This window comes from Setaria viridis, chromosome 3 (genome assembly GCF_005286985.2).
Source record: "Setaria viridis chromosome 3, Setaria_viridis_v4.0, whole genome shotgun sequence".
Classification (NCBI taxonomy): Eukaryota; Viridiplantae; Streptophyta; class Magnoliopsida; order Poales; family Poaceae; genus Setaria; species Setaria viridis.
Window position 1 is genome coordinate 21,918,290 of NC_048265.2, and position 25,706 is coordinate 21,943,995.

At 46.1% G+C, this 25,706-nt stretch overlaps 2 protein-coding genes across 2 annotated transcripts; one reads left to right on the forward strand and one right to left on the reverse strand.

Moving 5' to 3' along the window:
* Positions 1-15,419: 15,419 nt before the first annotated feature.
* Positions 15,420-17,215, reverse strand: LOC140222190 (zinc finger BED domain-containing protein RICESLEEPER 2-like). The gene is made up of 2 exons (XM_072292390.1): positions 17,178-17,215; positions 15,420-16,092 (listed from the first exon to the last, which is right to left on the reverse strand). The coding sequence occupies exons 1-2, from the start codon at positions 17,213-17,215 to the stop codon at positions 15,420-15,422; spliced, it is 711 nt and encodes a 236-aa protein (XP_072148491.1).
* Positions 17,216-22,595: 5,380 nt separating this feature from the next.
* LOC117847451 (lichenase-2) lies at positions 22,596-24,565 on the forward strand. The gene is made up of 2 exons (XM_034728670.2): positions 22,596-22,779; positions 23,328-24,565. Exons 1-2 carry the CDS (start codon positions 22,707-22,709, stop codon positions 24,260-24,262), a joined length of 1,008 nt encoding a protein of 335 aa, XP_034584561.1. The 5' UTR covers positions 22,596-22,706; the 3' UTR covers positions 24,263-24,565.
* The last annotated feature ends 1,141 nt before the right edge of the window (positions 24,566-25,706 follow it).

Genomic DNA, 25,706 nt, shown 5'->3' on the forward strand with positions numbered 1-25,706 from the left:
CCAAAGATGGGCATGGAAATAGGCTTAAATGGCCCTAAGATATTTTAGGAATTTTCTAGGAATTTTTGGAAGAGGAACAACCAATGCGCGAATTCTTGTGTGCACAGAAAAGGGGTTTTTCTATTATGTGTGGGCTAGATATTTTGGAAAAGGGTTTATATAAGATGAACAATGGGAAAAGATTACATGGATATGTTTGTAATATTTTTGGGGAAATTTGGAGAATTTGTGGAAGTGTGGAAGGGCTTGAAATGGAATTTGGTGTGCACTTACCTTGGTGGCCTTAGCGTTTTTAGGTTGGCTGATGCATGGGGTTGGGATGCCCGGCACATTGTGTTATGCGCCAGCTCAGTGGACATCGTGGACCAGCGCGGGTTGGGCGTGCGGCCCAGTGGACCGTGCTCAGACACGTTGGGGTGTCGGTGGCTTGATGACGTTGGCCAGCCAGGCTCGCTAATCGGGTTAAGGGAAGGAGAGAGAGGATGACGGCCGCAGACAGCAACGACACGGCGGTGGCTGAGTCGCGTCGGGGTCGGGCACCACCGTTGGGGCACGATAGGCACCGCCACGCGAGGTGCTGGAATCTCGCCGGTACGGTAGTTCCGGTCGCCGCCGACCCTATGGCTACCACCAGTGGAGAGGGGAGGAGTAGTGGAACACGTTGGTGATGTTGTGGTGGTAGGAGAGGGGAGGGAGGAGGCGCGGCACCTAGGGGATAGGGCACCGCCCGCCTTGGGTTGTGAGGCTCCAGTGCGGGGGGAGGGGAGGGGAGGGTGAGGCGCTATTTATAGGGGTGGAGGAGGCATGGGAGGGCACCACATCTCCTGTTAGGGCGATAAGGGCAGCTGCTGCCATGGCAACGAAGGAAAGAGAGAGGGGGATGCTTTGACTAGAGCGGGTGAGGATGGCTGTGGTTGTGGTGGTGCAAGCGGCGCGCATGTGTGCGCATGGTTCAGTCTGGCGGCAGGGGTAGGGGAGGAGAGGGGGAATGGATGCCTTTGGGGCCAAGGATGGGTGAGGGGCTGCACGGTGGTCGGTGGAGATAAGGTTGCAGCGGCATTAATGGCCGGTAGTGTCGGTGACCCAGCAATCTACCGAGGGGTATCCTGAGGTAGTAGATTTGTTGGTGGGGTGTCGTTGGACCTGGAACTCAAAGGTAAAAGCGAGGACACAAGACATGGATTTATATAGGTTCAGGCTGTCAGAGTAGCGTAATACCCTACGTCCTATTTGGGGTGTTGTATATTGCGCCCTACGCTTGGGTGTTGTTTGGTGTTGAGGATTTGGTCCTCTGTTGTAGTTCTAAGAGGTCTTCGCCTACCACTCTAGGGACCCCTACCCTCCTTTATATACTTCAGGGGGTGGGATTACTAGTCAATTACAAGGTAGAAGTCGTAGAGGGATTACATGGTATGAGTCATAGTAGGATTACATAGGAATCTTAGTAGCAGTTCGTCTTCTTCCTTCCTTGCGGGTACTAGGGATTTATCCCCGACAAGCCCCCGAGTGCTTCGTAGACAAGTGCAGCAATCCTCGAGTATTTTTCAGATCCTCGTCGAGTAGTTCTGGTGCTCTTCGAGTACTTTGTCTGGTTTAATCTTCAAAGTGCTTCAAGGATGCCACGAGGCTATGATGTGCTCAAGCCCTTGATCGTCTTGAATTTGTAATATTCTTCTTTGGAATGTTATACGGAGGGTGGCGAAAGTCACACTCCATATGGAGTAGCCCTCGAGCCTTAGGTTGAATCGAAGAATCAGGCTGAGGATCAATAAATCCTTGAATTTCATCTTGAAAAAAATCAACTATTGGCTATAGCTTATCAGCCCCCGAGCCTTGGAATGGTTAAATAATCAAACCGAGGGTCTTTAGTCTTCATGCAAGTCATCATCCGAGTAGTTTTACAACATCAAGCCCCTGAGCTTTTAAGCCAGGTGAGCTGTAGGAGCCACGTCGAGTAGTTATTTGGCGCTTAGCCCCTGAGCTTGGAAATTAGCTTAGCCATTGAAAATATTTCAAGTAGTAATTGGTGCTTAGCCCCGAGCCTGGGAGATAGTGGAGCCACTAGTGGTACGATGAGTGTCGTAGAAAGTCGTCGCTGAAGCTTAACCTGCAAACAGAGATGCATACATTAGGTAGCATATTTATAGAATTTTGAAGATACTACTAAAATTTATTCAGTGATGAATGTAAATGTTGTGTGTCATGCTCTTGTTTCGGCCATATTTCTCCCGAGTAGTTAGACAGTTAGGTTTAGGCTCACAGCCCCAGTTTAGCCCTTGCCATTGCATGTGAGATCTTTGTCTTGTTTGTACGTATTGGCACTGCTACTACAGAGATCTTTGTCTCACATCCTAGAGTTTAGGTATGACAGAAGATCCGAGACTTTCACGAATTAAGGCATGTTCTGCTCGAGGAGATTAGTGAACGCTAAGAGAAGACATTTAAAATAAGTAGTCGGCATTGAGATAAAAAGATTGCGCGATTGCGCCTAAAGAAGTCATTGAGACTTTTCTACCTTTTGGGCAAGGAGAGCACGTGTTGCCACGCATAGAATTTGATATGAACCCGCTAGGGTTGAATCCCAATCTTTTGATGAGAGAAGGTGGATAACTCGATTTGGGGATGGAGATGACGTTCACGGCCTGACTACAACCATCCAAGGATGCTGTGCCTTAGCAACCGATACACCACCTCCAATGGTCGTCGCGATCTTGTGGAGCACAATTAACCAAACCACTAGGGTAAATCCTACAAGCAATCGAGGAACAAGCAAGAACAAGTAGAACAAGCAACTCAATTGCAAATATGGAGATAAAAATCAATCTGAACTGACAAAGTTGGGGTTCTAAATCGAATAGAACGGATGGTCTAGTCGACACACGCGTCTACAAGGAAGTAACAATGGCTAAACTTTCAACAAAACAAAACCCAATCTATTTGTGGCAGCTCTAATCCTTATTAATACCTAGGAGGACAACCATGGGGGTCCTGGTGTCGTGCTCCAACCCTAGGATACGTCCTTATTGAACCCAACTTGATACAAGGCCCATTGGGCCAAAATAAGGCGACACAACACCTTTGATAGAAAAATCTATTGGTAGTAATTTGATCATTGAGACTGACTCAAGAAATATATGGACATGAGTTCAAATCCATATGAAAATAGACTTCATAAGGATTCCAAAGAGTACTTGAACGTCCAAAACAGAGTCCGGATGAGGTCGTGGCGGCCGTTGCAAGTTGGCGCAGTGCTGCAGTCCGAATCCAGCCCCAAAACGTATTGGATTTGATTTCTTTCTTTCCTTGGGCCAAAAGTGACGTGGTGGCTTGGTGGAGGATGTTGGGAATACTTAAACTTGGCCACCAATCAACTTCTTTGGTTCTCCATGCCTTTCATGTATGTTTAATACTCTTTCTGATCCACGTTTATATTTCTGAAAATGACAATGAACACACATCATGGTGCAGCATCAATTTATCAAATGGATCAAATACAATCATGATAAAGAATTATTTTACCTATGAATCAAAAGTTGCTAATGTTGTTGTATCCGAGCAGGTGATGTCCTCATCATTCTCCCCTTCTTGGTTGCAAGTCGTCCTCGACTTGCTCCAATGACATTCAAAGGTGCTTACTTTGATGTTGGAACATGGAGCGATGGCTATGCTGCACGGCCATAACCAGCAATACTCCCCTTCTTCGGGTTTACCCTGTTGCATAAGAGAAAAAACTAGGAAAACTTTGCAAGACATTATTAGTGTTAGTGCAACCCCCTATTTGATCATGGTATTGTAGCCCAAAAGGATATTTCAGATTAGAGCAAATATATACTTTGTGCACCAAATATTCTCCTTTGCTATCATATTTGCCAATTGCATAAAGCAAATAATGATTAAAACTTTGAAAACCATAATCAAATTTAAGTTTTTCTTTTAGACAATTTAGATTACACATAATATCAAATTCAATATAACCCAAAGTATTTCAAGAGGACAACAAATTCAGTTCATCTTGTGCACACGTAGTAGGATGAAAAAGTTTATCTTTAACACATTTGTATGGTTCCAAATCAAAAGTATCACACTTATTTGCTACTTGTGGCATAGGAGTAAAAGAATCATCAACACACAAGTCCTCTTTATTATAAGGAATAGTAAGTAATTCATCTTGTGATAAAAGTAAATCAGCAGGAGGTTCCACTATTTGTTGCTCTTGATTCGCATGTAGAGTGGACAAATTTTGGATATTATGGGTCACATCATTCTTGCAAGTATTCACAGATAATAGAATCTCCTTTTCAGCATTGAGAGCAAGACAAAACAATTGACCAATATGTCTCTATGATTTGCTAATTAATAAGGTTCGAATTTCAGAATTGAGCCCTCTCATGAACCTACTCATAACATCTTCCATGCATTCATCCAAACCACCAAACAAGATACAAATTTTAAAATCATGATAGTATTGTTTCACAGTTCTACTACCTTGCTTCAAGTTGTCTAATTTTGCATGCAAATAATCAGCATAATATGTAGGAATAAATGCATCTCTAAAAATAAATTTGAAGTCTTCCCAAGATTCTGAAACTTTGTTACACCAACAAATGTGTTTCCATTCTAGCAAAGCATATTCATTGAAAACATTAGAGGCAATATAAAACTTTTGTTTCTTGGACAGGTCATACTCATCAAATTCATTATCTACTTTTAGCTCCCAATCAATGTAAGGTTTAGGATAAAACTTACCATCATATAACTGCAAGTGTTGAATGATATCCTGGATATGAGGGTCTACTTTCAAAAGGTTAAAAATCTCCGTATCACCTGCCATAATTAGTAGAAAACAAGAAACACAAAAGTAATATGTATATATCCTCTTTTCAACTACTAGGATTTGTCTATTGTAATTCCCTCAAACTCAACTTGTTCAAAACAAGCCATTACAAGTTCTTACCAAGCCAAATAGGAGGTGATGGCAACCAACAAGTGTGCAACCGTGGAGTGAAGTGTATCAGTGCTGCAGCAATAAAAACCTGTAAAGTTGTAGTCGAATATGTGGAGCTTTAGGTGGGCTGAAAGTAATTTACAAGGAAGTACTAGAACCACATTAGTTTCAAGCAAATTGAACAAACGCTTAACGACGTTATTGTGTTGGTCCTAGGCTAGTACGTGCTAGAGACGCGCGCCTGGACACAAACGAAGTCACTAAACTGCAGCAAAGAAGGATCACAAGGAGAGGAATAACAACAAAATAAAAACTCTTCTCTTCTTCTTTCTCTTTCTTTTCTTTCTATCTTTCTATCTTTCTTTTCTTTCTTTCTATCTTTCTTTTTTTTCAGGTAGCACAAACCTGAAATTTTGCAACAAGAGATAACAAGCTACTTACAACAATTAAATGTTTTCTTGGGAAGGGTGGTTCAGTAGCAAAGTCAAACAAGTGGTTGTTTTGCAAATTCAGCAGATGCGCTAATCTACAGGGTGATTGCGAAGTGCTCAGAATGAATTTAGGACCAAGGTCACATCCGTTGGAAAGAGCACAACTTAAGGTTTCCAGACTGTATTTAAACTCCTTATTCGGATCTTGACAAAGAAAATATGGTGCTTTTCTTTTCAGGATGAAACAGGACTCCGTATCGAATTCTTTTTTTGAACTTGTTGGATTTTCTTTTTGTAGGTGGAAGGATGGACATGGATGAAACCTCAAAGGACGTGGTTAGGTTAATGGTGGTAAATAAAATAAGGGAATTTGAAAATCTACTCTAATTCGTGGAGAGAAACAAAGAAACTCTAATCAGAGATGGTGACACAGACGTGACTAGAACTCGAAACTCTAAACGACTAGACGCTAAGACCAGCAACTTAACACGATGATGCAACCGTTAATTCAATAAGCCATAACTAAGTAGTAATAGTGAAAGGCTCAAAGGGTGTTTAGGATTAAGGGAAACTAATCTACTAATTTTTTAGGATTTTTCTGGATTATATGAAATTAAAAACAGTGAAGGATTGGAAGTCTCTCACCATCAACCTTGCTCTGATTACCAACTGATAGGAACCCGCTAGGGTTGAATCCCAATCTTTCGATGAGAGATGGTGGATAACTCGATTTGGGGATGGAGATGACGTTCACGGCCCGACTACAACCATTCAAGGATGCTGCACCTTAGCAACCGATACACCACCTCCAATGGTCGCTGCAATCTTATGGAGCACGATCAACCAAACCTATAGGGTAATTCCTGCAAGCAATCGAGGAACAAGTAAAAACAAGTAGAACAAGAAACTCAATTAAAAATATGGAGATAAAAATACATATGAACTCACAAAGTTGGGGTTCTGAATTGAGTAGAACGGATGGTCTAGTCGACACACGCGTCTACAAGGAAGTAGCAATGGCTAAACTTTCAACAAAATAAAATCCAATCTATTTGTGGAAGCTCTAATCGTTATTAATACCTAGGAGGATGACAAGGGGGTCCTGGTGTCATGCTCCAACCCTAGGACACTTCCTTATTGGACCCAACTTGATACAAGGCCCATTGGTGGGCCAAAATAAGACGACACAGCACCTTTGACAGAAAAATCTCTTGGGAGTAATTTGATCATTGAGGCCATCTCAGGAAAGATATGGATATGAGTCCAAATCCGTATGAAAATAGACTTCATAAGGATTGCAAAGAATACTTGAACGCCAAAAACGGAGTCCGAATAACGTCGTGGCGGCCATCACAAGTTGGCGCAGTGCTACAGTCCGAATCCAGCCCCAAAACGTGTTGGATTTGATCTCTTTCTTTCCTTAGACCAAAAGTGACATGGTGGCATGGTGGAGGACGTTGGGAGTGCTTGGACTTAGCCTCCAATCAACTTCTTTAGTTCTCCATGCCTTCCATTTATGTTTAATACTCCTTTTGATCCACGTATGTATTTCTGAAAATGACAATGAACACACATCATAGTGCAGCATCAATTTATCAAATGGATCAAATACAATCATGATAAAGAATTGTTTCACCTAGGAATCAAAAGTTGGTAATGTGGTTATATCCAAGCAGGTGATGTCCTCATCAGGATTTGTGCCTCCTTAGGGTGTAGCCGCTGCGAGCCTCCAGCACTTAGTGCACCAAACCTGTGGCCGTAGCCTCCAAAATTCGATGTACCAAGCCTGTTAGCGGAGCTTTCAAAACCCAATGTACAAAACCCATGGCTATAGCCTCCGTACTTCAGTATACCAAGCCCATGACTATCGGTTAACATGCCCTAGGAATAATTGGCAAAGTGTAGCTCTGGAGGGTAATTTCTCGACACGTCTAGAGGCTTACACAAAAAAGTACTCGGTGCGTTGCTCTGCATGTGGAAAACAAGCCGAAAAAATTATATAAAATAATTAAAGAAGTAACTTAGCTTGATTCGTGGACGATTGTCAACGAAGCCGTGGCCGTCGTCGTGAAGCCGCGACGATTGTTGATGAACGGAGTCGATTCTGACTAGTTGTTGATCACGTGGAACCCGTCCTCGACTAGTTTGTAGTCGAGACGAGAAGTTTTAGATAGTTGTTATTGTGTCACCGAGCGTTCTGGTGAAGCTAGCGCAATCATGCATGCTGAAGTCCCACGTGTCTTTCTTGAGTACGTGTAGTGAAGAGGAACAGATCTCCTGGTGGCCTTCCTAGTACGTGTACTGAAACTCCAAAAAGTAGCCTTGCACGGAGAGTACTCGAGCTGATAGCTTTCTCAATCCGTGCATGAGCAGTAGATGGAATATTGATTGGCCTTCATTGCTTCAGTATAGGATTCGGCAATTGGAGGCAATTAGCTTAAGATGCATCTTGAGTGACTTCGACTCGGAGATGGAAAAATAATTCTGCTGGTAGTTTTCCTTCCCACGGGCGTGGAGCAGTAGCGGACCATTAGCCTTGAGCGACGCATAGAGCCACGGAGGATGATCAGCTATAGCAGTGCGACCAGTGTTGTAGCTTTTTGCATGCAAACAAGCCGACAACCGATTGATCTCCTGCAAGCTTCTCGTATCCGCTTCAAATTGGAACTCGACGACTTGCTTCTCATCGAGTAGATTAATTTTGAAGATGAGGTCCTTCAAGCTCGCCTGATGATTTCAACGATCACTCCTACCTGGCGCGCCAGATGTCGGTATTTTATACCCGACAATCTACCGAGGGGTATCCTGAGGTAGTAGATTGGTTGGTGGGGGATCGTCGGACCTGAAAGTCGAAGGTAAAAGCGAGGACACAAGACATAGATTTATACATGTTCGGGCCGCTAGAGTAGCGTAATACCCTACGTCCTGTTTGGGGTGTTGTATATTGCACCCTGCGCTTGGGTGTTGTTTGGTGTTGAGGATTTGGTCCTTTGTTGTGGTTCTCGGAGGTCTTCGCCTACCGATCTAGGGACCCCTGCCCTCCTTTATATACTCCAGGGGGTGGGATTACTAGTCGGTTACAAGGTAGGAGTCCTAGTAGGATTACATGGTATGAGTCGGTTACAAGGTAGGAGTCCTAGTAGGATTACATGGTATGAGTCGGTTACAAGGTAGGAGTCCTAGTAGGATTACATAGTATGAGTCATAGTAGAATTACACAGGAATTTTAGTAGGAGTCTGTCTTCTTCCTTCCTTGCAGATATTGGGGTTTATCCCCGATAGGCAATGAGGTGGCGTCAGCGGGGAAGGGCAGAGGGGGTGACGGCCTTGGGGGTGAAGGTAGCGTGGGGAGCTGCACTTGCGGGGTGGCGTGGCGAAGGGAGGCAGGAGCGGCGGCGTGCGCGCGACGGTTTTACCGCGGCGGAGGTGGGGGAATGCCTCGCCGCCGGTGGCGACGCTGCTGAGGCGTGGCCACATGTGGGAGCAAGCCGAGCCAACGCACGCTAGGCTAGCGCGTGCGGTGGGCCGAGCGAGTTGGGCTGAAGGCGAGTTGGGCTGGAAAGTGGCGAAGAAATGACCCAGGTGGAGGAGGGCCGGAGGCGGAGTGAGCTGGACCGAAACGGGAGATTGGCCGAATCAGTGGTTGTCAGCCTGATTAGTGGATAGGGGTTTAGATTATTTGTTGAAGGGGTTTTTGAATAGGCTTTTGTATTCAAACTTGAATTTGGTTCAAATTATATTCAAGTTTGAATATAGCTTGAAGTATAGACCGGATTTAGATATAGGAATGGAATCTTTCAGAGATTTTAGGATCTAGAGTTATTGGGATAGGGTTTATAGGTTCGGGCTCATACTGAAATGGTTTTTGAATATTAAATCTAGGATTTTCGAAATGGAAGATGTTTCCAGTGGGTTATCTCCTAAGTTCTTGAAGATAATGAGGAATGGTATTGATAAAGACAAGATCAAGGATTTGTATATTATATTTGAATAATATTCAGGGGAGTTTGACATAGAATTTGAGTAGGATTAATATTCGAATAAAATTCAAATATTAATTCTAAGGGTTTTAAAAGAATGGTTTATTGATTGAGAGAAAAGATTGCCAAGAAATTTCTAGAGCAATCAAGTGCAACACATATGCTCATATTTATGCAAGGTTTGTTTGAGAAGAAAAAGAGTTTTGAATGTTTGGGAAAAGAGAGTATGTTTAATTTAAATAATGTTTTAAAAAAGTTCTTATTTTTAAATGCTCTAAAAAGTGGGATGTTACACATAGGTTCATTTGGTACTCTAGTTAGGTTTGTTCAGCACGCGGTAATACCGTGTGGAATTGTCTCATTGTTGTGTTACTTATTAGAAGCCACCAACGTAAGCTACACAGGAAACTGATCTTCATTTTACACTTCATATTGAATATGTAAGATGTAGGTATCAATGACTAAGTTTTTGTAGGTTTTGTTGTTGGCTGTGGTGCCAAAATGAAATCTATCACGCCTGGAAGCAAAAGCCTAGGGATTTTGATGGCGCAGTAATTATACTGTCTATGATTCCTTACAGTTTAGGGTTGCTTTTTGTTCATATCTTTGCTAGTTCTTTAGTATCTGTTGCTGTTTAACATCTATTTTCCAAAGTAAAAGAAATTGAAATTTGAGCTTCATAACAACTTTGTAGACAAATATGAGTTTTGAATTATTCATTTTCTTATGTGAATATTGTTCTTAGACCATTATAAATGATGTGTTGCAGATTCTAACAATCCCCGAGCTGTATTTCACAAGAATCAGAAGAGATACTGAATTATATATTGTCTCTATTTGTCAACATCCCAAAGTAAGGGGTAATCTTGGTCAGAGAAAATATACCGGGTCTGGTTTTGTGGTTGGAATTGATGGCAAGCATTGTATTGTACTTACTACGAGAGATAATATCATCAATGAATCTGATAGAATATTTGTAAGCTTCAGCAATGGGAAGGAATTTGAAGGTAACATTTTGTTTCTGGTGGCACACGATCAAAACTTGCTGCAATTATGGTCCGTAATCTTGACTTCGAGCCTGTGGAAGTACGGCCCTCTGTTGTTGAAGCTATGCAGTTTGAATCTGTAGTCCATATGGGCTTTTTTTTGCTGATAAACATAAGCTCAACATAAGCAGTGGTGCTGTTGGGTAAGGATTTGTGGATTCTATTGTTGTTTTAGTTCTACAGGACTTGTTCTCTTTTACTAACCACTTGTATATTTGTAGATTGATATATTATGTTTTTCAAGTTGAGGAAAACAGCTGTAGAAGATTTGTACACTGCTGCTCCTTGAGGAATTATGATCATATTGGTGGTCCTATTTAAGCATAGCAATCCTAAACACTACTAAAAATATCCAAAAGTCTTGCAGAGGCAAAATAGATATTTTACCAGATCTATCATTCTAAGATTCAAAACACAATCATGCCCGCCTGTGGCGGAAAACTGGTGATAGGAGAGATTTATTTGAATTTCCAATAATGAACCAGGTTATGGAATGTATGTTTTCTTTATCTCATCAGGTAGTTATTGGTTATTATTACTTAGATTTTGTTGATATCTTTGCATAGGTTATATATATAATATATGATTGAAATATGCTAAATGGTTTAGTTTTTTTCTAGCTACTTTAGAGGTTAGTCCTCATTCAATTTGTGAAAACAACGGGGTCAAGATCTATGTTTCAAAACCGCGTATTCAATTTTCGAAATTCTACTTCCAAGATTCAGTATTGTATTATGTTTAAATTTTGAAATGGTCACTGAGAATTTATTTTACGTGTTTTCGTAAATGTAAGAAGTTAAAATTTCATAAATAAAAACCTTTTGTCCAGTGGCAGCATATTTACATGACACTGTCTCCCACTCTCCCGCCGGCACATACAGCAAACAAAACACAGCTACGAAATTTGATTGAAAAAGAATAAAACAATAAGGAAAACTGATTGGAAATTGAATGAAAAATGATTGAAAACCGACTGAAAAATGAGAAAAAAACTTCATACAAGGTGCACGATGGGTAGAGGAACTCGCCCGGGTTTGTTTCGCCACCAGTTCATAACTTCATCAACAGTATAATCAAACTCATGGAAAAATGGCTGCACATGCATATACTACGCGATCAGCTGATCTGTAATGGACGCACAGACGTGCCCACGCATGGATGCAGAGCGGCGATGTTCAACTTGGAGTACGGCGCTGCTCGGGGGCGGTGGCTCGGGGAGCACAGGAGTAAAGGTGGTGGCCCGGCTCTGCGCCGCCGCAGAGCAGCACCGCCGACGGCGAGCTGCGGGCGACGGGCGTACGCGCGACAATGCCGCGGCTTACTTCGGCGCATTGATTGGCTACAAGGCCTGGCTCGCCCACGCCGACATGCTTCGCCTCCACTCCAGCCTCTGGCGCCGCCGAGCGCTGCTTCACACGAACTGTACGTGTTGAGTCATTCGCTTAGATCGATGTCGTAACTGCAACATTCTGCAATACGTATTGTTTCAGTATAAATTCACATTGCCGTACGTACCATTCGTAATTTTTCTCCATTATATGCCAATCAAGACGCTAAACCAATTTGTTGCGTATACATGGTGTTTGCTACGATGCGTTGTCGGACTGTGCGCTGGCAGCTGAAAACAAGATTCAAAAAGACTCGCCCCTTCTTCGTTTTGAACGAAACGAAACGAAACTCAGGCCTCACGAAAACTTAACAGCCGCAACTCGTGTCCGATTTCGTAACGAAGCCGCGTTCCTACATTCCGCGCGTCGGATCCACGCGTGGCGCCAAAGTCGGAGCCGCGCCCCTCGTACGCCGTCGTCCCCCGCGTCTATATAAAACCAAGCAGCCGGCCCGGAGCGCGAGATGCAGCAACGATCAACTTCTTCGTTCTTGCCCCCCCATCCCGCAGCGCGTCGACGATCTACGATCCATCCCACATCCATCTCGCAGATCGCAAGCCCTGTTCGACTCGACCGGAGCCCTACACGCGACCCGCGGCTGATCAGAAGCCGGCGAGAAGGACGATGGCCGCGGCGGTCAGCTGCTCGGACAGCGGCAGGACCCACAACCACCTGATGATGACGACGGCGGCGGCGGCGCGGCCCTGGTGTGCACGGCGCCCGCCGCGGCCGCCGCCGGCGCGGCGCTCGGTGGCGCCGTGGGAGAAGGACTTCTGCGAGTCCCGCGGGGTGCCGTGGCGGAAGGTGACGGACCCGGACGTGGGGCTCAACGCCGACGCCGAGGGCGGCGTCGCGCGATGGGACGACTCGGGCGCCGTCGAGGCGCTGCTTGCCGCCAAGAAGCGCTACTGGGCGGAGATCAACGGCGGCCTCAAGGTCGTCGCGCCGCCGCCGCCGGGGCCAGGCATGTACTGCGACGAGATCGTGGAGGGTGGCGTGGACCCCGAGCTGGACGCGGAGTACGAGGCGGAGCTGCGCGCCATGGAGGACGCGTGGGAGGAGAACGTCAGGCTGCAGGAGGCCAAGCTGCGGGACGACTTCGTGCCGGTGCCCACCGGATGGGACGTCGACGGTTGACAAGGCGGTTCTGGTTCATGTGCTGTGCATGATTCATCCATGAAGCTCTGAGCTCTCCGTTGCTTCGTCGCGACATAGATAGCTAGGGTTCAAGAATCAACGACCACCGATCTTATTCTTTTCATCGCGCTGTATGTACGTTAGTTGTGAACTTGTGATGCATGTAACTACTGATCAACCCTCTGTGTGGGTTAATTCAAGAATCAAGGACCACAAGACTTATGGTTCTCTCTGGATAAACATAGTTACATCTGATTCTCTTGTTCTTGCAATAGTGCATCCTTTGCGAAATTGTGTGACAAGGGTTTAGGGTTGATCAATGCTGCTACTCGGGAATTAATGGAACTCCAAGCTTTAGTTTCACCAGCACATCTCAACGAAGAACTATCTGACGAAAGGGTGTTTCGGCACAATGGAAAACCTCCGACTACAAAAGAGCATTACATTCTGAGCTTCAGCTCACAAGAAGATGACGGCTTTGCTACTGAAATTTGGCACAACTTCTCACCACAACAGTGCAAGTTCTTCTTATGGCTCCTTCATCGACGACGGCTGAGCACCAATGCCCGTCTCAACTATTGTAATATGAGGCCTGATGATCTGTGCCCTTTCTGCCCCGAACAAGAAGACTGCTCGCACCTGTTTATCTCATGCCCGCGAACCAAAAGCTTCTCGGCCTCTCTTAGCATAGACCTTGGTGCAATGACACATGTGCACGACATTGAGCAACTATGGATTGCCAATCCTTTTCTGGAACCAAATCAGAGGGTGAGAACGACGGTGTTAACTTGTGTTCTCTGGAATGTTTGGAAGTGCAGAAATGCAAAGGTATTTAGAGGTGAAGACGAAACCAATGCTCGGATCTACAGGCGCTGCTACGACGATCTCCGTCTCAATAGATGCTTTTCTTCATCAGACAAGGATAAGCTTATTGGGTGGAGTAGTTTCTTTTCTTAGAATAGGATAGTGTTTGCTTGTTTCCTTCTCTTTTTCCTTTCTCTGTTCAGCTTCCTGCCTGGACATTTTGTATCTGACCTTTCTCCTTTGTAAATTGTTTCCGATAAGATTTAATAAAATTCAGGCAACCTAAGGGTTTCCCTCAAAAAAAAATTGTGTGACAAAACTTGAGCGGATCGTACATCTCTTCTGTTCTCCTTCCTATCAATAATCAATGATATACACTCAATCGTGTCTTCGTGATGCTAGCATGTTGCATATCATAGTTTACTAGTTACCTGTCCCGGGCCGTTTCTTGGTAATCGTTTCGAAAGCCGAGCCTGCACTCGAACCTGCAGATCTGCAATCTTCGCGGTTCCTTGAGCAATCCTCTTGACTCTCAACAGTCAAAATCATGTGCAACGCCATGCGGTTTGGCCTACTGCCGGCGCACATTTATAGATGGCTAAACGGACGGTCCGACCCGGCATGATACGAGCACGGTTTGGCCCGGCACGTTTAGGACCGTATAATGATCATGTCGTGCCGTGCTGGCCCGCGTGCCGAAGAAGCAGCCCAGGCATGGCACGCTGCCTTCTTAGGCGGGCTCAGCACGACCTTAACGGCCTCGCCATGCTCGTGCCAGCCCGCGCGCACGGCATCAAACCAATCCTTCTCCAAAATCAGATTTAACACAGTAATTTAAATTTTGCAAGTTCAAAATGGAATGGACTATTGTGCTAACCACATCACAATTCTCACAAGTCATACATACACATGCACAATAACACAAACACATGTGAATTCAAAAGAGTTCAATATTATTTTGAGCTGTTTGTTTTGCTACCTCATTAAAAACCTTTATAGGTAAAAACTCACACCTCCTGAGAAAATCCTACAAAGGAAAAAAGAGTACAATCAACTCTATAATTGTTCAGATACATCACAGTTGCATTACATTTAATCATCAAAATACAAGTTCTTAAATGATTCTTCAAGTTCTGGATCGTCCACGGTATGTTGCAGTCTTGAATCTCCTTGCTCCTAATCCTTGATCAAAGCCAGCATCTCCACCATCTCAGGGGCCAGACGACGTCGCCGCTCCTCAATGATCCTGCCAGTGGTACTAAATGCAGACTTTGAAGACATGGTAGAAACAGGCACAGTCATAACATCCCTAGCTAAGATAAAAAGAGCAGGATAGGATAACTTATACTCATGCTACCGGTGCAATATGTTAAAGTCGTCATCATACTGGTTGACAGTGTCATTGTCTAGGTACGTAGACAGTCCAGATGCAGCAGCAAAAGATGCACCAGTACTAGTAGCTTGCAACAAAGCACTTGCAGATATTCTCCTAGATAGGGAGGAGGATGCAGAACCAGAACTCAGGCCAGCCAAAAATCTTAACCCAAGCGGTCTTTTTCTCACCTGTAGGTCCTGGCTATGTGGCCCTCTGCAACCTCACAGAACCAAACTTAGCATGATACTTGGAAAAAATTGTAGACAATTCAACCCTTAATCAGTTAAGTAACAGAATAATCATTTCCATTGAGCTAAGACAATAGCTGAAGAACATTGCTAAAACCTGTCATCTTAGCTCTAGGATCCAATATAAATGCAAAGGAATAAAGCATAGGTATATCACACCAATAACATAAGTACTTAGCCTTCATGGGTGCAACAACATTTTTGAGATCATCATCATACTTATAGGTACTAAGATGTCCATCTATCTCAAGAACATGATGCAATACTAATGGAGCAGTAGGATAATAAATACCAGACAGAACAACAGTAGAATCATAGAACTGTTCAAGATATAACAAAATCTTTTCAACAACGTACCAGTGCGTTTCTGTCAGGAGTGGCTGGCCTTCAACCAAAGGGTGCTGAGTGGTTATAAACACAGAAAATGTATTCTTATGGGGCATTAGATGCTTGAGCATGAGATAAGTTGAATTCCATCTCACATCCATATCCAAAGCAAACTTACGAGGACGGACACCAACAGCAATGCAATAGGACTTGTATGCAACAATACGTTGATTAGAAGAATTTAGGAATGAAATTGCAGTTCTAAATGCACTAATCATAGGCTTGAAAACATCGAGATCAGCCTTAACAATAAGATTAATAATGTGACAAGCACAACGCTGATGCAAAAATAGTTTTCCAACATAACCAGACAGTGAAGGACTGAGCTTACCAATGGCGGCAGTGTTTTTGCTGATGCATTATCCAATGTGATAAAAAAGATCTTATCAGTTAAACCATAATCAGAAATATCAGAAATAACAGAAGTAATACGCTGAGCAATATTATCAGTATTATGAGATGCATGAATTAAACGAAGGCCTAGATCTTCTTCTCCAGCTGCCAATCAGCATTCACATAATGAGCAACCCTACTAAGGTGATCTTCCTTAGCATTACCAGGCCATATGTTAGAGGTAAGAGCAACAGAGGAAATAGATTGCAAAGAAGCCACAAGATTAGTACGACGCTCATCAAAATACTTATCAAAATCTCTGGTGTGGTTTGTCTCGACACAAAAGTAAATCTAGGATTATGAGCAACCTGAATATACTCCTCAAATGCATCAAACTCACCAAAGCATAAAGGAAGATCTAGTCTAGCAATCAACCTACACAGCTAGGTACGAGCAACACCAGCATTGTACTCCCAGAGATGGACAGAGCCATCAAGATTGTACTTGAGTTGGGACTGAGCTAACGTGTAGCTCCTTGCAAGACTGGGCACCTTGGAAGGTGCCTATGCAAGTGTCTAGTACTACTAGAGGAAATACCAGAATAGAGTTTCTTACAATGGATGCACCTAGCACCAGTTCGTACCCTCTTGCTACTCTTTACCTCGTACAGTGGCTCAAAGTCGTCGCATACCTTAGAGGTGCAAGAACGACTCCTCTTGCTGCCCGTACTCTCCATCCCCATCCCTGTCTCACCTCTAGCACCAGCAGCAGACGGTGGCAGATCTCCACCATCAGGCTAACCATTGGCATCGGGGACGGGGATGTTGACTAGCTCACGCCGATCCGCCTCCAAGTCAGACTGATCATCTCCTCCAAGTCAGACTCATCATCTCCGGTCTCCCCCATCATACTCAACTCGTTATTGTAGCAGGTTGGATAGTCTGCCATCGTCGGCTTCCCGGCTCCTCAACAGGTGTGCACCGACGACCCGCAGAGACAATCACACGGAGAAGCAAAGAAGCACGTCAGCACGGTAAAGGAGAAGCAGAGAAGCACCAGAGCACGGTAGCGGAGAAGAAGAGAAGCACCAGAGTTTGGCTTACCTCATTCTCGAGTGCACCCAGAGCACTGGAGTCGCCATCGATGTCGTCTATCCACCCACTAGAGAAGCACCAGAGCACGGTAGAGGAGAAGCAGAGAAGCATCAGAGTTTGGCTTACCTCTTCCTCATGCGCACCCGAAGCACCGGAGACTGAGAGGGAGAAGAGGCGGCGTAGAGCCGACTCACCGAGAGGGAGGAGGAGCCGGATCTGCGAGGAGAGGAGCGAAGTCGATGAGGGAGGCGGCGTAGAGCCAACTCACCAAGAGGGAGGAGGCGACGGATCTGCGAGGAGAGGGGCGGAGTCGACGAGGGAGGTGGCGGATCTACGAGGGGAGGAGCGGAGTCGATGAGGGAGCTAGGGAGGTGGCGGATTTGCGAGGGGAGGAGCGGAGTCGATGAGGGAGGCAGTGCATCAGCGAGGGGCGATGGGAGGAGTCAATGAGGGAGGTGGAGGGGCGAGCCAGCGGTGAGAGAGGGAGGCGGCGGATCTGCAAGGGGAGGAGGCGAGGAGTGGAGTCGATGAGGGATAGAGGGAGGCGAAGGGGCGAGGGAGCGGGGGAGGTGGCAGAATGGAGGTAGGGTTTGGGGGTGGGGGAGGGGGGGGGGGCAGCCGCCGGCCGGTATATATATATACCCATGGCGATGGGCTGAGCGGGCCTTAACAAGCTAGGCCACCCACTTAATTGTGACGGATCAAATAGGGCGTACTGTGTCGGGCCAGCACGCGAGCTGAGAGAGCGGCCCAGCACAGCCCATGGTATAGGCTGGGCCAACATGGGCACGATGGCTGCCATGCAGTGCCGTGCCGGGACTGGGCCAAAATCCCGTGCCGTGGGCCGCCCACATGCCATGGGCGTCGCCGCCTCTAGGGGCAGCAGGAAGGCTGGTCCGGCCGCTCATCGGGGTCAACTGCACCCAGCGGGAGCAAGACTACCTCCCGTAGCACATATGCATCTGCACTTGCGCCGGCCGCGGCGACGAAGATCGTCTGCCAGGAGCACGCAAAGATGGCTATCGGCGTCGTGCTCAACCGGCAGAGGCACTGCAAGACAGCTAGATAAGCACACAAGAAGGCTCTAGACGAGCACTGGCGCGCCCAAGGTGGCAAGCTTGACAGAGGAAATGAGTTGAAGCTGCGCGGGGGAGCCTGTTCGAGTACTGGCTCGGTGCCGTCCTCTACCGGCAGGCTTTCCTGCCGGTTGTCGGAATCGGGGCCGACGGCAGCCAGCTGCAGTGCGAGCACGTCTCGCGGCGTCTGCTTGCGCCGGCGAAGATCGACTGCCAGGACCACGCAATGATGGCGCTCGGCGTGGTGCTGAACCGGCAATGGCCACTGCAAGACAAGCACAAGCAGGAGCTCGACGAGCACTGGCGCGCCGTGCACGCCCAAGCCCGGAAGCTTTGACTGGGAAAGGAGTTGATTCGTTGTAAATGATATGAACGCACTGAGCTGTGGGCCTGTGGTTGCTTGTGTCTGTAAGAACTAAGAAGCCCAACACGCTTATTTTTCTTGGAAAAATTGAACACCCTCCATTTCTAAATGTTTGTCACTATTGATTTTTTGACACGATATTTAACAATTCGACTTCTGGAAAAAGTTAGTGAACATATGCAAAAGATTAGTCGACCTTAAAGTACCTTTGATGCAAACAACAACCAAGAAAATGAGGGTTTCACAGCATACCTTGCAAGTTCCTCCGCTCGCGTCCCACCCGGGGGCAGCCTGAGCGACCGCCGCCGCGCCCCTACAGCACCTTCCCCTCCCATACCTTCACCTCACTGCCTCACTGCCACCGGATGCCCGCGCGGGTGCAAGGACGGCGGCGGTGAGGTCTCCTTCCACGCGTTTACCCTCCCGAGTTGTCCTTCCCCAACAAAACCTAGATCCGGTTGCCGCCAGCGACGGCGGTGATGGCAGTGGTGGTGGCGGCGGCGAATGCGGTAGTGCGACGGTGGCAGCCTACAGTGGCGAGTGCGGCAGGGCAGCGTCCCCAGCGGCGGGTGCGGCAGGGCGGCGGTGGTGGCCCGTGGCGGCGAGTGCGGTAGGACGGCGGCCCACGGCTGCGGTGGCACGCTGAAGCCAACATCTTCGGCTTGTGGCCACTGTTGGGTGGGTGGGGGGAGGGGGGGTTGCATCCGATTGCCAGGATCTGGTGGAGCGACCAGGGTTCGGCTGTCGCCGTGTAGTGCTTTTCTTGGGCGTGCAGGTTCTTGGGCAAAATCCTAGCTCGGTCGATCGTTTGCCTGTGATGATGATGCCGTGGGCATCATTTTCCTTCTTGAAGGTGTTGTCGTGAGGACCTCAACCATTCACGGACAGATCCAGGTGAAAACCAAAGAATCGACTCGCTGGTTTGGGCGGCGGTAGCATCTTGATGGTGCTTTCCTCTTGAGGCGTCGTCTTGGAGTCCTTGATAGTGACACCATGATCATCTTGGAGCGATGGCGGTGCTCGATCTGTATTCGTGGTAGAGATCGACTCAGTGCGGTTTCCAGAGGATAAGGATTACCAGGCAGCACATGACCGTCGACGATCCTAAGATCAAAAGTTTCTAAGAAGACAGTTGATGTGAGGCGTTTTGTCACTATATAAGGACCAAAGCAAGGTTGAAGGAAGAACGTAGAAGAAGTTCGAAGCTTAGTCTTTCAAGTTTTCTTTCTTCATTTCTTTCTTTCTTGTCTTTTGTGTTCCTTGGTTTGAGATTTGGAGTCTAAGTACTAGTATAATTTCTGGCTATGAGGCCAGATTTGTTTCTTTGTGGTCGTAGACATTCACATATGAATGTTCGAGATCGGATATTTTCCTTAATCAAAAAACCAAGAAAATGAATTTATTATTTTTTTTGAATCAGAGAAAGATTAAGTCGTGTCCAAAAGTCAATAGAGGACAAACATTTAGAAACCGATTGAGGATCTATTAGGAAGGGAGGGACGAGTAAGAGGAGAAAGAAGGCGATTTGTTATGTGGCCACCGACATGTAAAAAAGACGCATGACTTATGAAAAGTAAACTGTTTTAACAGTGACAGGAATCAGGTGCCCGTGTCCAGTCCTTGAGTAGTTGAGGGTCACTGGGTCCTGCTACATTCGAGAGAGAAAATGGGCATGCTGTTGGGCCTACCCTAGGTTTGTTCGGCCCATCAGAAGTCCAGGTGTGCTATCTTTTGCTTCTTATTTTGTCCCTATTTCCTTTATTTATGTTACTTTGTAATCCTCGTCATTAACTGGGTATTAGATGTTTTATGTTTTATACACATCAAAAAATTAAATAGAAGATTTAATATTTTTCAAAATCTAATTCAATTGTTTGGTATATCATGCTCAATCCGCTTGCCAAACTTTACTTAATTTGAAAGATAGAAAAAAATAAATAAATCGGTATATGTTCCGGAGTACCAATGGATTTTAGAAATCTGTCTACAATAACTTTATATGTTACAGACTGATTTTAAAACCGTCTACAATGAATAGATACATCTAAATAGTTGTTATATGAAAAATACATGTAATGTATAACAAATGTTTTCTTTTAAAAATAACACCATTTGTAATATACTAATATTGTATTACCACTGATGGATTTGCACGACGGGGTTTAGTTTAGAGGGTCGGCAATATGTACATCCGTTCCATGGTAGTGCCACGCTGCCACTTGCTCTAGCTTGTGGCTAAATAGGAATAATGATGCAAGTTAAGTAAGGAATGAAACGACTAATTAATGTAATAACCCCATGACGTTCTTGAAGGTGCCGAGCCACACCAATCACGCGCTGCCACGCCGCATGAATGCATGATCCACCTCTGATGATTTCTTCCAACTGAATTGGAAAAAGTTAACGCTGCGCGCGCGGTGGGACGATTTGTTTCATCTAACTACTACTCCTGTTTAATTTCATCGCGCCCGCCCGGTTGGAACGGCGTGTCATATATGTTGCGTGGTTCCATCACCAGTAGTCCTCGATCAGGGTCACACAGCAGCGTGCTGCTCGTCCTAGCCCATCGGCCAGTCATTTTCCTGTTGTGGATCCGTCACTTGTCGATCAGTTGATCGACCAGCAAATCGCGTCCCGAAAAAGGTGGAGTTGTGACAATAGGAGGAAGAAAGCTGGAAAAGGGACCGGGTGTGTGTACTCCTGCATATATAGTTCGTTTATTTACCTCAACAAGTACACAAATGCAGGCTTTGATTTGAATTGATTTCATAAAAACAAAGTTTAAACCTACATGTTTCTTTTATTAATTCTCTCTAAAAATGAGGAAAATGCGTGGTGTTACTTGTTAGAATCTAAAATGGCAAGAGATGGAGCTGACTCCGCGAAACTAGCTAAAGCAAAAATGGTACACAAAAACAGCACACACGGCTGATACACTACATTTGTAGAATGCAGAATCTGTCGCACTCCAAGAAAGCAACAACATGGCCAAGAGCGTTAATAAGAGAATTCCAGCGAGCTAACGCTACGGATCAGCAGTCCGCTAGCTGCTGACAGGACGATGTCGAGATGTCTATATAATATATGCCACTGCGTCCAAATAAGAAAGATGGATCCATCGAATAGGCGCAAGGCAACCAACTGAAATGATGTGTGCGCAATCTCCAAGTCTGCTTGGATACATTTATACAAAATCTTTAGTTCGGTCGTGTGCCGTAAGCTGGCCGTGAGCTATGGCATTCCAATCAGATGCGATTAATTGTCCCTTTATCTCCATCTGTTGTTTTATGCTAGCAGTGAGTTACGGCATTTCAATCCAATGCGATTAGGTGTCCCTTTCTAACTGAGATGGCCACGTTTAGCAAAATGGAATATTTTTCAATTATGTTCTATTTCCCTTCGATCACCTTCCGAGTTGTTTCAGATAGAAATTGTAAGAACTTATCATGTAAAGCAATATGTTTTTGCATTTATTTGCAATGCTACCTCTCATGGCAAAATTTTTGTTGCGCATAGTAATTTCAGTGAAGTTCAATAACTATAAGTCTATAGTATATACGTGATGGTTCAAGTCCATTTCTTTCATATTTTCAAACAATTCCCAAAATAAGATGTGTGTCATTGAAAGGAAACTGGTAACGTTGCCTTTGAGTTGGAATCGTTATTTACCGCTAATTGATCTGCTAAACACTGATTACATCTTATATCGACATGACGATAAACAGAGAGAGGCTGGTGCACGAGCCGCCACGGCTCCGGGCGGCAGGGCGATTTCACGGGCCATGGTAAATAAAGGAAAAAATAATAAAAATGTGGGTTGGGGGCCCCTAAAAAAATGAAGAGGCTTTTCCAATAAGAAAAATGGAGAGGTTAAACTAATGTCGGTGCTGGCCATGAAAAAAAATTGTTGTCGGTGCTGGAGGCACTGGGCCAAGTAGTGATATAAGATACTGATCGCTCGCTATATAAGGAGGGCTGTGGGCAGCGGTTTGCTTCATCTAAGCAACAAGCGCAGAGTTTTGGAGAGACGTGTGAGCACAAGCCAGTTGATTCAACAGTAGCCTCCTGACGACAGGCAGGGGTCTGCGAGGAGAGAAGATGGCAAGGCAGGGCGCAGCCTCCATGTTGGCTACCGCATTGCTCCTCGGGGTCTTTGCCAACATCGCTCCAAGTGATTCCCTTCTCCCTCTCTCGCTCATATATTTTTTCTCTCGTTTGCTTATTACAGCATTGTTTGCATTTCAAGGTAGTGTTTGTATAGTAGCTACAGACGACAATATGGGACTTCAGTAGAATATATACAAATTAATTTTATTAACGGTAACTTTTCTACACAAAGGTTAAAAACATTGACGTTGTGTTAAAAACATGGCACGGCTAGCTAACGGCTTTGGTATAGCTAGGCCGTTAGCCTCGTGCTTCATGGCACGGCTAGCTAAGGACTTTGGTGATCCATAGAGATCATACGTGGACTATCCATCCAACGGCCGTACTGCAGAGGTTGGATCAAAAGCGTTATGCCATCAGCCTCGCGTGGCCGCGTCCGGCCTCTCCCTGCTCTGGTCCGGCCCTCTAGCTACCATTTGACGCCAGCTCACAGTAAAACAATTAGTTTCACATAACGTTAACTGTCACAAAGATTCCAGCACGTACAGATCGACAAGCAGGAAAAAAAAAGATGCAAAGCATAAGCGTGTATTTGTGTCGTCGTCCTTGCAGGCGTGGAGTCCATCGGGGTGTCCTACGGCATGAGCGGCGACAACCTGCCGCCGGCGAGCACCGTGGTCGGCATGTACAAGGCCAACGGCATCCCGCTGATGCGGATCTACGCGCCGGACCAGGCGGCGCTCGAGGCCGTGGGCGGAACGGGCATCCGCGTCGTCGTCGGCGCGCCCAACGACGTGCTCTCCAGCCTCGCCGCCAGCCCCGCCGCCGCCGCCGCATGGGTCCGCAACAACATCGCGGCCTACCCCGATGTCACCTTCCGCTGCGTCTGCGTCGGCAACGAGGTCGAAGGCGGCGCGGCCCAGAACCTGGTCCCGGCCATGGAGAACATCCGCGCCGCGCTCGCCGCCGCGGGGCTCGACGGCATCAAGGTCACCACGTCGGTGTCGCAGGCCATCCTGGGCGGGTACAAGCCGCCGTCCGCCGCCGAGTTCACTGACGAGGCCCAGGGGTTCATGGGCCCCGTCCTCGAGTTCCTGGCCCGCACCGGCGCGCCCCTCATGGCCAGCATCTATCCCTACTTCACCTACGCCACCAACCCATCCGCCATGGACCTCAGCTACGCGCTCTTCACCGCCCCGGGCACTGTCCTGCAGGACGGCACCTACGGGTACCAGAACCTCTTCGACGCCACCGTCGACTCCTTCTACGTGGCGATGGCCAACCACGGCGGCGCCGGCGTGACCCTCGTCGTGTCGGAGAGCGGGTGGCCGTCCGCCGGCGGAGTCGCGGCGTCGCCGGAGAACGCGGCCCTCTACAACCAGAACCTCATCAACCACGTCGGCCGGGGAACGCCGCGCCACCCGGGCGCCATCGAGACCATCCTCTTCTCCATGTTCAACGAGAACCTCAAGGAGAGCGGCGTGGAGCAGAACTGGGGCCTCTTCTACCCCAACAAGCAGCGCGTCTACCCCATCAGCTTCAACTGATGAAGCTAGCTTATTAGCTCTCTCGAGCTCCACGTCGTACTCCATCCTCTCGATCTACTACTCACCGTACATCAATAAGTATATACGTATACGTATATATGCAACATTTATAATTCTGCATCCCAGGAGGTTGTGTATTGTAATGGGATTGCTTTGCGACCACTGGGAGTACCGAATGCTACTCTCAGATGCGTACGCCTTGAGGATTATTCTTACCTCGAGAGATCATGCATGGTACAAACGACTTGTGATCAATTATTGTACTGTTTCGCATTTTATATATTCATTTAATTCATTTTCTCATCTCTGAAAAATGTATTCATTGAAATTGCAATTTCGAGGGCTTCGAGGATTTCATGAATCTCATACTCACTGGTTTGCATAGCATTGTACTCCCTCAGGTTTTAAATATATCACTAGTAGAGAATTCACCTTCCATACGCCCCATTTTGTCCCAGTTTAAAGTTGGCCCGGGACAAAAGGTTCACCAACCGGGATTAAAGCTCGGTCACTGGTGAGGGGCTCACCAACCGGAACCTTTATCCCGGTTGCAAAGGCTAGTGGAAAAAAAGACCCTGGGAGGCCTTTTATTCCGGTTTGAAACAACAACTGGGGATAAAAGGGTCGAGAGCCTTTTAGTAATACCAACCGGGATAAAAGACCCCCTTTTATCCCGGTTGGTGTTTCAAACTGGGATAAAAGGGTCCCCAACGGGGTGGCTGAAAGAGGAGTAAATCCCTCAAACCCTTTTATCCCGGTTTGTAATACCAACCGGGATAAAAGGGGGTCTTTTATCCCGGTTGGTGTTTCCAACCGGGATAAAAGAGTCCCCCACGAGTTGATACAAAAGGATTGCATCCCCTATATAATTAGATGTGCTGTGTAGGTGGGATGGCAAGGAAGCTACGCGCGAGGCTGGAGGTCAATTTGCACCTTACCAACCGGGACTAAAGGCCAATTCTCTACTAGTGTATATGGCATTGAGTATAAGAAAATTAGTTTATTTTTAACTAATTGCTCATCATAAACGTCATAGATTTAAGGAATGAGACGATATGTGCTAACTCGGAATCGTCCATGACAACTAGAGAGATGATACTATACTGGAATGATTAGAAAATGTGATTTTTATGTCTCTTCACTTGCAGGGCGTGTTCTATCTTCTTGAGGTAGGGCAAAGATGTACCGTGCGAGCCATATATAGATCACCCGTGTGGTGTCAATACAAGGACTAGTGCCTTTTTAAATTCATCCAGCCACACCTTTTGCAGAACAATGCACGGTTATATAGGATTAACATTTAACAAAAGAGATGAATTAAGCTATAAAAATTGTAGTTGACGCTACTCCAGAAAAACTTTGTGCTGGCGACTATAAAAGTGATTTGTGCAGACAGATTTCGCACATGCCAGCATCCTTCTGCCAGCACAAATACCATGGCGAG

Bases quoted from the DNA above. Each gene is read 5' to 3' on its own strand.
- LOC140222190 (XM_072292390.1), bottom strand. From the start codon at position 17,215: ATGGCGACTCCAGTGCTCTGGGTGCACTCGAGAATGAG. The intron at 16,093-17,177 runs GTAAGCCAAACT...ATAATGCATCAG, and splicing joins TGGGTGCACTCGAGAATGAG to CAAAAACACTGCCGCCATTG.
- LOC117847451 (XM_034728670.2), top strand. From the start codon at position 22,707: ATGGCAAGGCAGGGCGCAGCCTCCATGTTGGCTACCGCATTGCTCCTC. The intron at 22,780-23,327 runs GTGATTCCCTTC...TCGTCCTTGCAG, and splicing joins CTTTGCCAACATCGCTCCAA to GCGTGGAGTCCATCGGGGTG.